At 40.0% G+C, this 16,642-nt stretch overlaps 1 protein-coding gene across 1 annotated transcript; it reads right to left on the bottom strand.

Annotated features, from left to right (window-relative positions):
- Positions 1-658: 658 nt before the first annotated feature.
- SHCBP1 (SHC binding and spindle associated 1) lies at positions 659-15,473 on the bottom strand. The gene is made up of 13 exons (XM_080552065.1): positions 14,790-15,473; positions 14,088-14,258; positions 13,380-13,495; positions 11,718-11,926; positions 10,668-10,760; positions 9,423-9,656; positions 9,153-9,321; positions 7,630-7,750; positions 4,501-4,632; positions 3,455-3,573; positions 2,619-2,705; positions 2,122-2,257; positions 659-1,359 (listed from the first exon to the last, which is right to left on the bottom strand). Exons 1-13 carry the CDS (start codon positions 14,941-14,943, stop codon positions 1,040-1,042), a joined length of 2,061 nt encoding a protein of 686 aa, XP_080408191.1. The 5' UTR covers positions 14,944-15,473; the 3' UTR covers positions 659-1,039.
- Between the last annotated feature and the right edge of the window lie 1,169 nt (positions 15,474-16,642).

The following is a 16,642-nucleotide window of genomic DNA, read 5'->3' as shown; positions in this document are numbered from 1 at the left end:
CCTGCATCACTTTTGATTATCTTCTCACATGTACTTCCACATATCAGTTCAAAAACTGATCTACAATAACCAAAGACAGTATAAAAATTTGGAATAAGGCATTTGGATTTGCAATTAAGGATCAAGGAGCACTGAGAAGGAAGAGTCTTCATTCAGACAGTCCGTTCAAGTCTTCTTTCAAGTAAAGACTTAGAACAACAGTAAGACACTGAAACGCCTTTGTTTTGCAGAATGTTCCACAGCTGTGTGCTGATGAGATTTCGGTGCAAAGTATTTTTATTTTTTAATTTTCCATTTATTTTCAATACCTCTGCTGCTACAAGAGGCAGAGCAGTGTTAAATATTTCAGAATAAGGCACAGAAATATACAGTAGGAACACAACTAACAGACACAAACAGCTGTTTTGTTTGCTCCTTATTCAGATTAATGGTTTATTTTGATGCTGTCTTCCCTAAGGAAAAGTTGCATAGGAACGGGTTGCTGTTGGAAATAAACAGATGGCACACAAAGTTGACTGAATGATGCTATGTTTCCAGATGCTAACTTTCCTAAAAGATCCTTCAAGTATAAAGCATGGCAGCTAACTACTACATTTCATAAGAGCATTTCACTAGCTTCTGTTCAACATAAAAATTCAGTCAGTCTCTCATAGGAGGCACTGCAGGCTAGTTGAGCTTTTACAAACACATGGAGGAAGGTGTACCAATTATTGCTGTACATTTGTCATCCACTCTTCCATGGTGAGCCTTTTTCTGGAAGATTTTTTTTTAAGAGAGGTTAAATAAATATACTACAAAATTCATCAGAGCTAGCAAAGAACAAGTATGCTGGTAAGCAGAGTTCTGTTTTCTACCATGTACATGCTTGCAGCAAGGAAGCAAAGTTTCCACATGCAATATATATGTTGTCAATAAATATTTGTCACATTCTAGTAACGTTATGGAAGGCTGATAGTACATGTTAACTCCTTGGAAAGCAGGAGTGAAAATAACAGTTTCTGCAAATCTCTTATTGCAATGCCACTAGGAATCAGGACAATCAGAAAAGAAATGTACCAAAACTCCCTCTCCCATTCCATTTGAACTGATTGCCCACAATAGAAACAAACACTTCCTGTGACATTAAGTTGTCATCAGCTTCTGTGATTCCCAGTTTACTCAGCCTTTTCTTGTGCATCTGGCTCTTCTTCACAGAAGCAACACCAAGTTCATTTGCAATTTCATAATTGCCTTCAGTTTTTTCAGAAATCTCAACTTGCTCATAAAGCTCCAACTCATCAGTCACACATTCAGGTAGTTCTTGTCTGAAGTCCTCTACACATGCTCTCCCATCACCTGACAAGGTAGGCTGTGTATTCCCTAAGTCAGGAAACAATGAGAATGTCATCCTCAAAACAGCCAAATCAGTTAAAACTCCTGGAATTATGTTTTCTTCAGTCTTAACATTTGCATCCCCCATACTTTCTGGAAAACAATTTAATGGCAGCCATATATTTCAAATACAGCATATGATACTTAAAGAAAAGTTTTCTTCTTGTGATGTCTTCAGGCTTCCAAGTGATAATGATATTAGAGAAAGTTACAGTGGGTTTACACACTGTGCTTGAGACCATGACACTTCTTGATTAAGACATAAAAAGAGAAAAAGTTGTTAACATTTCATTTACTGCAGAAAACAATTTGTGTGCTGGGAGACTGGGCTAATCCATGTCTCAGATCTAGTGCACAAAGGAAGAAAACTGTGCAGAGAACTATGAACCAGAACAGCTATAAGAGAAGCCATAGTTGCTTTCTTGCTGATTACACCCTTCTTTCTGTATGACTCAGGTAGCCATCAGTTATACGGGCTCTGCTTGATAGGGAGCATAGATCAGATGTCTAAGGACTTTAAAAGTGTAAGCATCCACATGACATGGAGCAGAGACATTCACAGGATTTGTGTGAAGTTTATAATCCGTAACTATCAGAACAATGGAATTTGCTAAAGATGAAAATTTAAGCTGAATCAAACTACAGATCATAATAAAATTAAAGATTCAATTATGAATTAGGCAATCTAAAAACATAGGTATGCTATATTTAATGTTTTTACGATTTCCTCATAGGAAGTCAGAAAAATACCTTTCATTGCTGAAATATCCTTTACATCACAGGCAACTGTTGGTTTAACCAGGACCACACCATATCCTTCATTATTATGGATCATGTTATTGACCATGCTTATCTTGGGGATCTCATAATGTTCGTCTAAGAAGTTCTACAGCAAAGAAACAGATATCCAGCATGTTATGTCCAGCTAAAGAGATGCAAACCTTTCCACTTTTAGATAGTCAGTTCTCTGGATAGGCTAATAAAATGCTAGCCAATACAAGTGACAGTGCAAAAGGGATTTTCTTTGACAGATAAGGAATAAAACAAGTATATTGCTTTGGTGTACCAATCCAAGGCAAACAACAAGCACCATCATCATTAGATGTGACACACAAAACAGCAAGTTTATAAGCCAATCCGAACAGCAGTTATTTGCACGAATTCTAACAGCTGTAAGAATTGAATACTAATAAGAATACATATTTATTTTTTTAATTTTAAAAAAGTGCATTATGCTTTGAACTGACCTTTATAAGTATTCCCTCCTTGCAGTGGTGTATGCCATTGTCTAACAGGGTGCATGTACTCCCTGGATATATTTCCACACCAGCACCCTACAAGATAAAACAGACTGCAGTTCACAAAACATAAATAATTTGGGGCATATTTACAGTTTGGCTTGACAACTCCATCTTTGTGCTCATTCAGCAGTTGCACAACGTAAAATTGTGTTACCACTCCAGCTCCACAGCTTTGTGAACTAACTTGAGCAGTAATACAAACATTGAGGCCCCATGAATAATACTATTGCCACCAGCCCATAAAAATCTCTGCTAAAGAGTAACCACACAACTTTGCATTGCTTCATTGATCTTCAGTCATCCACCCCAACACTCAAAGCCCCATCATTCTCCAAAGTGCCCTACTCAGAGTTCAATTCTGTGTTTATCATTCTGTAAGAATCAATGGGTAAGGTGTCCAAAAAGGGCATTTAATTTGCCAAATACACGGTTTAATCAGAAAATTACTTATGTGCAAGAAAAAAAAAAATCACGTTAAAGGTATTGCAGGACAAGAATAAGTCCAGCAAGGCAGCAATCATTATTTCATAGATGTCCCCTGTAACTACATCATTTTCATATCATCACATACAAATCAACATAAGATACTTCACTAGATACTATTGAAGGCCACAAGACTGCTGTGAACAATTTCTTAAACCTATTAACACAAAGCTGTCCAAGACACCTTTTAAAGGTACTCTTAAGAGTGACAGAAACCACCCCTTTACTGAAGTATTATTTCATATCAGAACCCTTTATTTTAATTTAGGAAATAGCCAGAGTTAAGAATTCATTTGTACCTTGGCACCATACAGATCTGAGTTTTTCATTAATAGCTCAGCTGATGTTCGCACTGTTATGCCCGTAGTTTCACACTGTAACACACAATTCTCCAGAGTAGTTTTCCCATGATGGATGCCTATACACAGACAACAAATATTGTTAAATGAATCAGTTATGCAAAGGCAAATCCCTCCTACAGGTACATGAACTTGTAGCGTTTTCTACAGTGTGAAAAAGTGATCGTTTTAATCATATTTTATGTTAATTTTATTGATTTGCCCATGTGTAGTTGGAACTCACCGTTTTTCCTAATATCGGCAGAAAAACTGCAAGGGAGCCCTAGTCAAAGATTTGTCTTAGAAGTGTTTTTGTTTTGTGGTTTTGTTTGTTTGAAAGTGACAGCAATGATTCTTTTTTCTATAAGCCTAAGAAACCTCTGAATTAATAATGTATTAAATACAAGTATATGGGTATTAATAAACATTTTAAAACATTTAAAAACAAATGTCCGTCAAGGCAAAAGTATTAATTGGAACCTTCTGAAAAGACGGAAGGTCATGGCCAAACTCACTGGATACAACTTTGGATTATTTGAATGGCAGTTCGAATGTGTTTTTAGTAAATGAAGGTCTATACTTCTACAGTCTATGCCATTCCTCAATAGAGAGCTGGTTGGGTTCGGCTACAGGTGAATACTGCCATGGGAGTTCTTTTGTGGAAAGAGAAATTATTTTCTTTTCCAGACAGCCTGGCAGAGGCTTTGCAGTGGTCAGTCAGGCTGCCGTAACAGCAGAAACATTAAGACAAATTATCTTATCCAAAAATAAGAATAAAACCTAAGAGCCACAACAACCTGAAAGTACAAACAACAGAAGTTATTTTGATGTCCACATTATAAATAAGTGGGAAAGAAACAAAAAGGAAGCCTTAACATTTATGTCTGTAGGATTCTTTCCTACAATATTTTGTTAAAACCAGTAAATTGTAAGAGTGGATCCCAGATTTAATTCTAACAGAAAATTATAAAAGATTCATGAAAAGTTCAAGGTACTCTTATACTTACTTAAAATCCCTTCCACAGCATCATGTTGTATTAACTTCAAATTGGAGATCTTTACGTTGGCTCCTGTACAGTCAACAAAATTGTCTCCTTTCCCTTGCTTTTCTATCACAATATCATCTGGCAGGCCATAGCCTGAAAGCAGAGGTGAAAGACATAAGTTTGTTGAGTATCTGGTAATCAGATGCTCAGTACCTAAGCAGACATTCAGATTAGGTAGAGAGGGTTGGAACTTGAGATATCTTTGAGTATCTGGAATAGGATTTTTCCCCCAGTGGCCGAGGCACACCTTACATCTCCTCTATACCAAGACCCAGGTGCTCAAAAAATCCCACCACCAACAAAAAACAACCAAACTCAAAGTTCCCTTCCTTGAATGACACATAATATAATAAAATACAAAGTTATTTTAGCCAGTTAAACAAAAGGCTAACGCTGAGGGCAAAGTTCTTACTCCCCAAACTGCACCACAGTATGGGGGTGCAGTAACCACAGCCGCAATGGGCACCCGCAGTCCACTTCCAGTACAGCAGCTCACTGCAGCAGGCAGAGGCTCCAAAGAACACGGGGAGCAGGGAGAAGCAGTCACCATCACAAGGCAAGGAAACAAGTGCAAAGGACTCCACGTTGTTACTAAACTTCACTCAGCTTCTCTATTTAGATGAAGCCTGGGTCAATACTTGACGTTCCAGTGTTACATGGACTTCCAGATGAATTCAGATTAAAAAAGAAACTTTCAAAAGCATATGCCAGCATTGATTTACTAAAGCCATCCACGCTTGTCAGCATTCAACCACTTACAGGGCAATTTATGAGCATGTAAAGCTTTTACTGCTTGTAACTGCCAAGAATCATGATAAGGAAAGCAATAATGCAACATCTATTAGAGCAGCATGAGTCCTATCATTTTCTGAACACACACAGAAGCTTAGATAAGAAGTGCCTGAACAGGATGTTAGCTTTTAACCACGTACATAAATAAATGCTCTAATGTGCAAGTAGAAAGGTTAAAAAAAAAAAAGAAAAGAAAGCCTTTGAACAAGAGTTGGTAGAAAATTTTAAAGACAGCAGATTTAACATAGTTAAGTGACTGATACTTAAGTACACTATACTACCCAGGAATCTTTCCAGTGCTGCTAGGGAGGAGGTGACACAGAGCAGTTTACTTCCAGTATGCAAAGAAAGAGCATCATGGGACCATAAATAGCAGATCCAGTTTAACTATACACCAGCTGAAAAAGTCTCAGGAATAATTGTCCTACAGAGTGCCTACAGGTTTTCTAACCAAGCTTTTAGTTTGCTTCACTTCTGAAGCAGCAGCTCTAGCAGCAAAGGAAGCTGTTGACAAGGAATAGAGAAGGAATGATTCACCTGATATCAAATGGTGGTCAATACCCAGCCAGGTCAGGACTGTATGCCCTGCCTGTAAGTTAAGGGACTCCACAGGAGCTAAAGGCAATTGTCATCCAGTAACACTGATCATGGATTTTGGACAGGTTGATGCTACAGGTTCCTTTCCAGCTTAAACTATTAAACAGGGTGGAGCAAAGTTCTTAAGTACCTTTGCTACAATTTTTTGTCAAGCACTAAAGTTATCCTGACTAGGGCTTCCTGCATCTGTTACTGTTTTAACTTTACTTAGTTCTTGTAAGCCTTTGTTTATCCCTGACTTACCAATCCTCATACTTTCAACCTTAGTACTGGCTTGCACAGTGACTGGAAAAGAAATAAAATCTCTACTAAGCAAAGCAACATTATTTCTTTGATGAGTCACCCTTTCATCCCAAAAAAGCCATCAAAACATCCAACTATTCAGATTAGTGCCAGCAGAATTTTTGTCGATGCTCTTACTTCAAATGTTTTCAGCTGCTATTGCTGCTATAAAAACTTCTAACAGAAGTCCATATAAGAAGATTAAACACCCTGACATATTCATTACCTGGAGAGTGGTTTGTACTAAAAATACAGTTATATGCCTTGCTCCTTAAAATAGAGTAGCTCATCCTTTAATAGGTGTGCTATTTCACCATTTGCATTCCTGTTTCCTCAAAACTACAGAAGAAGTTGTCAAATACCATCCCACACAATTTTAGAACAATGCCATTTTGCAGACAAATAAAACAATTTGAGCTCCTTTATCCTGCAGGTGCATTGTCCATCAGCATTCATCTCTATGCAAACCAAACATACACATGAGAAGGGCAAGAAAGAAAATGATACTCATAAAATAAGGACAAGAAAAATATAATCCAGAACTGCAAGAAATTAAACTCCCAGCCTTTCCCATTATGAAGCTTTGACAAGACAAAAAATGCAGCTGAAGAAGCATCTGAACAGCTGTACAAGCCCCAGTGATACACAGACAGTTACACTGTAACAGCATGCATACCTAAAGGAGAGACATTATGCTGAGGAAACAAGAATTGTGAGGAAGAGAAAGCAACATATCCTAGACAAGATAAAAGTATTTCAAACAAATATTTCGAGAGAAAATCAGGAACATACATGCTGCATCCACTTCTACAGCATAAATGTGCATGTTAAGCCAATAGCACTCTCTGCATGTGCTTCACATAACGCACAGATTCACATCAGTAGCCCCCACACACATAGCTGACATGCAACAAATGTCATAAACTAAGTTTGAATAGCACTTGGCTCTTTCTCTGTATTCACCAGTTCTACCCTGACAGTGAGTCTGACTATACCTCTGAGGTAGATCAGGGCATGCAAACAAAAACAAGGACCTCTCTCAAGTACTTTAGAAACTGAAGCCTCTCAGAATGATTTTAGTGTTTATTAAACTAAAAATCAACACACTTGTGTTGCTGTTGGACCCCCTCTAGTACTTATATAACCAGGATCTATCCAGGCAAATAGTTAGGATGAAATAGCAAATTTGCCATTAATCAGCAAAAGTTTAAACTTACTTGCAGAAATAATCATGGGTAATGAAACAGCTTACTCCTTCCTGAAATAGACACAGCTCTACGAGCAGAAATAGGAACAGTTCAAAGAAAAAAAAACGCTCCAGCCAAACTCTGCAAAAATATAATAGACCTTTAAGCAGAGCTAAGTTAAAGACCCTTATTTACTTTATTTTAAGGACCATTATTCTAGCAAGTCTTCTACCTTCTAATTCAACAGAATCAGCAATGCAGAACACGCCATCTACAACATAATGACCAGGACAGATGATGACTGTGTCTCCTTCGTAACAAGCACTTACAGCTGCCAGTGGATCATTGTGAAACTGTAAGAGAAAAACAATATAATCAGCTCCTAAAAAAATGCTATAAAATGGATGCATTTATGCCCTAAAAGCTTGCTCTTCAATTAAATGTTGCTGCTTTTGCTTAAAAGAAGCCCTTTTTAATGGCACCAATAATATGCAATTTCTACTTTGAATTCAAGAATCATAGCACTCTCTGGACAAAAAAAGCCTCAAAGCATTCCATTGTGTTATGTCCGTCCCCCCATGAGAAAAATGGGGCAGAGTGGCAGATTGAAGAACATACGCACCAGAAAGCAGACCTCGATATGGCCTGGATTCCAGGCCAACATTTGAATTCTGTTTCAAGTGACTTGTCATGAATTACTGAAGAAAGACATGACAGAAGAAAAAGAAAATAAAATACTACAAGCAACTGAGCTATTAGATTTGAGCTTGGCCAAACACCACTGTAACTCCTGACTCCTGGAGCATGGCACTCCAAAACAGCATTTAGCTATTACAATGGCAAATACAGACTCCACATGGCACTTTTTCTTGAAAAAAAAAAAAAAAAAAATCAGTGCCTAAAGAGCACAGGCTAATGTCCTTCTCAAGTATTGGGCCATTCTGTGTTGAAGGGTAAAAAATAGCACAGAAAAATTGCACATTTATTGCTTTCCAGCAAATTCCATGGTAAGCATTGTAAGAGAATTTTTCAGTTGCTAAGAAAAATCAGATTTATAGCTCAAGAGTTAATTCACGAGTTTTCCTTTGGGTCTATTTTGCCCACCTGCAATTCACAAACATGATCAGAATACAGCAAGCAATTTAATTTGGGCCCAAGGATTCATAAGAATCATAAAATATCTCAAGTTGTAACGGACCCACAAGGATCATCGAGTCAAACTCCTGGGTCTCCAAAGGACCACCCCAAAAAATAAAAATAAATCCAACCATGCTTCTAAGAGCGTGGTCCAACTACTATTCCAGACTGTTCTTAAACACTTAAGTGCTAAGTCCTATCTGAATTTAATTAAACTAAATATATTTGTTCTTAGTAAGTAAATAAATTTCCTACACAGAAGCAGAGCAACAGAAGACTTCATTCTTGAAACCCGATCTCATTATTAATAACATCGAAAGAAACTGATATATCAAAATTTAAGTATTACACCTTAGCACATTTTATTATGGAATTACTACAGAAAATTTGTTCCCCCCCGCCACTGCTCCTATAAAGTACTCAACAGACAAATTAGGAGAAATTACTTGCAACTTTAAAACGTATTATTTATTGTTTAAATTAAAGTGCTGTTTTTAGACTGACAAAAAAAGCACCGTGCAAATGTAGTATCTTCTAAATGACAAATTAACTTGTTCTCCCATGTGGTTTCTTGAGGAGAAAAGAGTAATGGCAGATAGACCATTGCTGTTACTTTACCTGTATTTCTAATTCTTCACCACAAGATTCAGGGCAAAGTTTGTCCCTTATCAACGACTGCAGCAGACCTGCCATCATGGTGGAAGATACAACATGAGTGATCTTGGTTCCTGTTGGTCTCTGTCCTTTAGCTTGGAGACCACTGTATTTTTGGTAACCAAACACGTACCTAAAACATGAGCAAAGCCATCAGTTCGTTCTTCAGTAAATAACTTTCTACACACACTTTCCCACATGGGATCTCCTCCTTGCATTAAACCCACTAAGTACCTCAGGAGTGGATTCTCAATTAGTTTTAGCTTTTGTTTCAAGTGCTCTATTTTCTCATACAACTGAAGTCCCTCCACCATGGAGACGTTTTCTACTTCAGAGTCTGAATCGCTGCTTGATATGCTGTTCCTCACGTTTAAGAACTTCCTGTAGAGCTCTTCACCTTGGGACAAGTAATTCTGGTAATCAGCAACAAGCCCAGAAGGCACACGGTGTTCAAGGATGTCATAATGCCTGCAATTCAGAGCAAGGGGTCAGTGTATTTCCCTTTCCAATTTTGAAAGATCAAATACAAACCCACACAGAACCTGAGAAGTTCTATACCAGTACTTAAGTCAAAGCTCTCTGCGGTCTGCATCAACACTATGCTTTTTTTTTAAAAGCAGCAAAACCAAAACCCTCAGACACACACAAGTATATTACTGTCTTCTCTAAGTAGTATATAATTTTTAAAGGTGGATAGGTAACAGTCATCAGAGGCTTACTCTGAAACAAAGGTTTAGAGTAAGTAAAGTTGTAAGCATACAACTGAATGACATACTAACTTCAGGATACTCATGCTAAGTTATGCGATTTTCAAAAAAGGAAATGAGCAGTAACTCGTGAAAGACATAACAAACATACCGTGTCAAATGTCAGGGGGAAAAAAACACAGAAAAAAAACACTTTTTAATTATCCTTCCCAGACATTTTGTTTTATGCTCTGGTTATTTAGCACCCTCAAAATTTTAACCAGCTTGTGCTCTTGTGCACTGCTCCAGTTTCATATAGCCAGATGGCATTAAAAAAAATCGACCTTCAGTAAGCCTAATGCCAACTAATCCCACAAAGGAAAGAAATTAACACATTCCTCCTTCAGCATGACCAATTTACAAGTTTTTGTTTACATTCTGTTCCATTCTGGATCTTATTCTATGCCCAAAGGTATGAAAGCATTCCACGCTAGCTTTAGTTAGGATTACATTTCATACAATTACAAGTTAAAGGAGGCAATAGCTGGATTTGGAGCGCCATCTGATGGGAGGTTAAGGATTACAGGGAAAAAAAAAGTGCAGGACTCGAGCAGCAATTTCAGTTGCACCCTCTTTCTGTTAAAAAAAATTTGAGCATCAGACAGTGATTGCTGCTAGAACAGACTTGTTTTGATTTACTAGTGAAGAGTTTTCTTTGAAATCTGTCTGTCACTATTCCCACATTGCCTTTCCCTGTGGTTCTACCTAATAATATCAAAGGTATCACACTTACAATCTCAGTCGAGGCTCAACACATCGCACAAAGTAATCCAAATCATCCTCCTCCTCCTCATCCCAGGTCCTCCAGATGTGTTGGTAGAAGAACCTTTTGAAGCAAAATAAGCGTCTAAACACAAAGGAGGCCAGATTTACTCAAGCAGAGACAAAAATACTGGAACTAGGAATGTTATCAATTTGAGAATCCAGCTCAAAACATCACCTCTCTCCCATTTCATGTCACCATCCTGTAAGCTATTTAGTAGTCATAAAAGTTATCTTTCTTGTCTGTTGTCACCTGCATAAAGAATTTTGCGTTTCGAGTTCAAAATTCATAACAGCCTGAGTCCCACTGACTTTCACCAAAATAGATGGAACAACTGAAAGCTGGATTTGAAAATAAGACCTGCATGCTCAAGATTCTAACGCTTTTTGGTTGGTTGTTTTTGGGTAGGCATCCTTCAGATTTCCTTTCTACCTGGAGTTTGTCACTTCCATAATACATGCTTATATCTCTACTACTGAGCAATGGTCGAGACAAGGAGTCTCTTCTCCTTCTCTCCTCCCACCCCCACCACTTCTGGAACATAGCCTATTTTCTAGACAAGAAAGTCTTTCCTCCTGTTTTATCTTTTTTATCCAGTCCTAGTGTTAATTTGTAGACTTTTCATGCAGCACATAGTACATTACTATGAGAGAGATGAAGAAGAGACAGAGATGATAAAGAAAGGCCAAGAAAGTAGAATAAGTAAGACGTAAACAGACACCTGATGAAGAAAGAGCAAATTTATGGGAAGAGACAAATTGCAGGAAAAGGAAGAATGAGGCAAAAGAGAAAAAGAGACATCAAAATGTTTCAGAATAGAAAGAAACACCACACTAGAGCCAACAAGGTGATACAGCCCGAGGAAGCCTGGGGTGGAGAAGAGAGGGAAAGCAATGCAGAGACTTCTTCCTCCTCCCACTCCTTTTGGCACAGAGAGTAAGTTGCTGAAAAGCAGACCTTGTGTTTATGCTATCGCCTTCAGCTGCATAAGACAAAATAAGACCTTATGTATTTTTGTACCTGACATGCTCCACAGCTAGTGCTGTCTGATCAAATTCTCCTGACTCATCATACACAACCCACAGCTCCCGCAGTGGGATCTGACGCTCCTTCAGCTCCAAGAGTTCCTGCATGCATTCCAACGTGAAGGTGCTAAGCTGCGACTCACACAGGAAAGGCTCGCTGAGTCGAACAACTGCTTTGAGAGCCGAGTACTCCACATCAACAACCTGTTGGAATGAACAGCTCTTAGGATTTCTCTAGGCAGAGCAATAGCTGCAGCTGAGGAAGGTGAACATGACATGCCTCATGAACTGCCAGTTGACTCACATAAACGAACGCAGACTGCATAGTACAGCAAAGGCAATCTAGTCAGCTGAAGTGATAACCCAGAACTGAGCTTCTCAGGACCAAAAGATTTGGAGCCTCTTCCACATTTACAACTTTGCTCAAAACCCTCTTAACATCCATATAAGGCTAGTAAATTGCTTCCCTATTATATTTTTTTCAGACAGGGAAAAGCAGTGTTTTCAGACTTGAATCAATACTTTACAGTTCTCGTGAACTCCTTTGTAGCTCATTTTTCCAAGTACCCACAAGACACAGAGAAACCCCCGAGTTGGTCTGGGCCAGTGAAAGCCATTTTGTTACTAATCGTGCTGAAAAGCCAAGGGAATACAAAGTTTTTCCCCTCTGAAAACATACAATGGATGTCCAAGTTCAAATAAAAAAAGATGAATGATCAGAGCCTCCTTCCCCTTCCCCTGCTTCAGCAAGGACCCCTTGAAGATATTGCTTTCATTTAGGCATAGTCCTGCCACCAAAATATTGAGACACTAGAGAAGGTATCCTTGAAATTAGCCCATATGAGATGTTCTTGTCACAACCTTCACATAAGGCCAATTATGCAGGCTTTGTTTGTATTACCATGTTGAGGTTGAAAGTCATTTGCCCAGCTCTTCAGAAACTCATGTAAAGGTAAGTGATTGTGCAGTGTTTTAACACATGCAAAGCATGAAAAAAAATGCTGTACAGACTTTTTGGTTTAGCATTGATGAACCTATCCCAAAAGCAATAATCATGCGTTTTGTACCCTGCCAAGAATGCAAAGTCCAAAACACCACAGATGACAAACTGTACCAGCACGATGGAACCAGATCGAGCTTATTCTCAAGATATCAATGCCACTTTATTTTAGGTTGATGCCTCAAAGAAAATTAAATTCACCTACCTCACTGATTCTACTATAATTCAACAGCAGAAGTAACTTAAATAGCAGAACAAATAACAGCCAAATTCCAAGGTTAAACAACTCAACAATGCCAAAAACAGCAAGTATATCTAGTGCGTAGCTTTCTGGATTTGCAACACATGCTGCGGTCCTAAAGAACTCATTCTGAGGAGCAGTGCCTCACTGTCATGAGTGTCCCATGCAGGTTTGGAACCTGTGATCTGATACTCGTACTTTTAGGTGAAGGAAGCACACCAGCGCACAAGATGGTGCTTCAGAATAAGGCTCCTTTTGAAAGAAATTCCTATTGCTCTAGTTATTGCTGACAATTAGATATTGAACAGATATAATTTTCTACTAGCTCATAAACTTCATAGATAAATTATCTGCCTGTTAGAGAGGTAAGTGATGTTAATTGAAGACAAATGGCTGAACAACTGCATTCCATTTACCTCAACGACAACCTCAAACACATCAGCACGCCAGACTGCCTGCCATCCAGACGGTTCAAGGACCTTCTCCAGGTACTCAGCTATGAATTCTTTCACCTCAGAAGCCTTGCAGTCAGCTAAAAAGAAAATTAAAGCAGTACAGTTATGCAGGAAAAGAAGGAAAAGTCCTCCAATTCATTGATAAATGAAATTCACAGTTAATATATTCCTCTAACTCATCTAAACTCAGACTTCATCCTGTTTTGCTCATAACTGTCAGTATTTTTGCTGCTTATCTCAGTAGCGAGAGAGAGAGAGTCATCTGTTTTGTGCTTCTCCAGAAGAAGCAGTACTCAACCTCCCAGGTACTGAGGGTTTCAGTACCAGTACTATTAAACAGTTAACTTCTGCCTTATCTTAAACAGCCTTACTAAAGAAAGAAGTTCTAGTAATGCCAACTAAAACAAGGCACAGAGTCCAGCATTAGCATTTTCTCCTTTCGTTCACTCAGATTTTATTTACTTATGTTAAAACCATTACCTCCTGCTCTACCAGTTACAGAAGCTGAAGTTACAATACGATAATCCAACAGCAACAACAATACACTGCATCTTTTCTAACCCCTGTTAATAAGAGTATCTCACAGTATAATATGGAATTGACTCCACTTAAACTGGATGACTTAAGAAACCTGACTACATGTTCCTTTTCCAGTAAGAAATTTCTTACCCAAAATGTAATCCTGGTAAGCTTTAAATCGCTCATAAAACAAAAGATGATCGGTATGAAAAATGTCTGGAAGAAGTACATTCCCATCTGGTACAGTCCGTCCTAAAGCAGTCCCTGGTTTGTCACGACTCCCATAGTCACTACTGATATCCTCATCTTCCTGAAGCAGATCTGGACAGAGGAGTTGGAACAAAGCACATCCCACAAGTTATCAATTGAATGCAATCATCACTCACTCCTCTATTCCCAGAGAATTCCTGTTCAGCCCAAGATCCATCACAGACCTTTCTACAACACATCTTACAACACATAACAAAAAACCCTCCTACACCGAAAATGAAAAGGTGACTTTAATCACATATAATTTCAGAAAGATTTCAATCAACTCCTGTAAAACCATAACTATATTACGCACACACTGTAAATAAAATATTTTTACCCTTACACATCTCTGATCAAATCCAGCAGCTATGATAACAATACCTGGCACAAACGCCAACGGGAGTCCCAGAGTACAAGACACCTTCCAGAACAATTTAACGTAGCTTGCTCATGGTTTGCAAGCCTATAACCACACAACACCAACCTGGCACCGAACAAGGGTACTCAAGAGCCAACGTGACGGCATGGTGCCATTAAGTTCATTCCCAAAGCAAGCGCCAGCGGCGCCCCAGCCACAGCTGCTCCTGCCCGGGCCCTCACCTGGCTTCGCCTCCTCGGCGCGCTCCCGCGGGTCGGCGGCGCGCCCGGCCTGCAGCGCGCCCTGCCCCTGCCCCTGCCCCTGCCCCTGCCCCTGCCCCTGCCCCTGCCCCTGCCCCTGCCCCTGCCCCTGCCCCTGCGGCCCGGTGCCGTCCATGGCGCCCGCCCGCCCCGCTTTCAAACTGCCGCCGCCGCTCCGCGACGTCACTGCCAGCGGCCGCCCTGACTGGCTGGCGGCGCGGCTGGCGGCTCGGGGCTGGGCGGGCGGCGGCCGGGCCGTTGAGGCCGTGAGGGACGTGAGGCGGGGCTCGCAGTGGCGCGGCCCCCTCAGCGGCCTCCCTGCGGCCCGGGGAAGCTCCGGGCGCGGGGAGGGGGCTCGGCCTCAGCCGCCCGCGGCAGGCGAACCTGTCAGTGAGCCTGCGCCTAGAGGTCGAGGCACGGGCGTGCTGCTCGGGCGGGCAGTGCCTTCTGTCAGGCCAGGCGTGCTTGTGCAGGTGTTTCAAGCACACGGGTCTCCCTGAGGAAAGAACCAGCCACATGCAGCCACAGAAATATTAAAAAACAGTAATTCACCACACAAATGCTTCACGAAACTCCAAGATGACACGCCTTGCTGTTAGCTCTGACCTGTTGCAACACAGAATGTGCCCGCTCAAAAAGCAAATCGTGCATTTTTTTCCCCTCAGTTTTCTCACTGCCTCAATCTGTTGTCCTGTTTGTGTCTCACCCATTTTAGCATTAGCATCACGTTTCTTCCTTGCATCTCTTCAAGGCCCAGCTCTCCAACCTACTTTGTATTTTGAGCTCTGAATTTCTTAGATTCTTCCATTTCCATGTATTTGTCTCACCTTTCCTCAGACGGCCTCAGCTCCCCTGCTGCCCCCGCCCTGCCCGCTCCTGTGCCCAGGAGCTTGCTGCAGGGCCTAGTGCTCAGGAGCCAAGCGGCGAGGCATTGGGCACCAGGGGCCTGGCACCTTCTGAGAGACGCATGGGTTCTGAAACAAGCCAGTGAAACAGAGATACTCTGAGATACTTGGCCAGATGAAGTTGAATGCAGTATATCTGAAGCACGCTGATAATTACAGTCTTTTCAAGAAATAAAATTGCTGGATTACCCGCAAAACAGAGCATATGTCTTGGAGTAAAAGACACAGCTGTAAAAGACAGCTTTTACTCCAAGACATATGTCTTGGAGCAAAAGACACAGCTAGGCATAGGTCAGTGCAAAATCTAGACAGATAAATCCCCACAAATCCTGCTTTTAAAAGACACAGGGATACAGCGGGATTTCTGCTCAGAGATTAATCTTGCCTTCAAAGAAAAGTTAAATGCATACATGTTTCTACCAATAAAACATGCTTCTTTTGCAAAGGAAAATAAGCTAATTCTCACATCACTGGCAGACTTGCCAACAAAATCTTACAGCCTGGAGGATAAGTTACAAGGACATTTCTCCAAGTAGGCCATATTAGTGAATACATAAGATTTAGGTTGCAGCTTTCTTTTTTTAGTATAAGCTTGAACTTACAAGTGCTTTGATTAAAAAAAAAAAAAAATTTTACTTGTCCATAGGAACAAATTTACCCTCAAACAGGGGCAAATGAGGCTAACCAGCAGCCTCATTCCTCATGTTCAGTAGTAATAAGTAATAAGGCAAGTTTTAGAGAGCTGCTCCTGGAAATACCATCATTTCAGATTGATAACCCAGAAAAAGTATTTTTGACCAATATTAATACCACAGGTTGTTGGTGTTATCAACACCTTTAACAAGTGTAACATTACAGGGTAGATGTTTTACAGCGAGAGGCATTCATTTTTTTCTCCAAGCAATGACTATTTTAAAATGTTTTTTTGAA

Source organism: Anser brachyrhynchus (assembly GCF_964034855.1).
Source record: "Anser brachyrhynchus genome assembly, chromosome: 12".
Taxonomy (NCBI): domain Eukaryota; kingdom Metazoa; phylum Chordata; class Aves; order Anseriformes; family Anatidae; genus Anser; species Anser brachyrhynchus.
This window is presented reverse-complemented; position numbering and strand designations above follow the sequence as displayed.

Bases quoted from the DNA above. Each gene is read 5' to 3' on its own strand.
- SHCBP1 (XM_080552065.1), bottom strand. From the start codon at position 14,943: ATGGACGGCACCGGGCCGCAGGGGCAGGGGCAGGGGCAGGGGCAGGGG. The intron at 2,706-3,454 runs GTACAAATGAAT...TTTATCTTGTAG, and splicing joins CAGATCTGTATGGTGCCAAG to GGTGCTGGTGTGGAAATATA. The intron at 1,360-2,121 runs GTATTTTTCTGA...TTCCTGACTTAG, and splicing joins GGATATTTCAGCAATGAAAG to GGAATACACAGCCTACCTTG.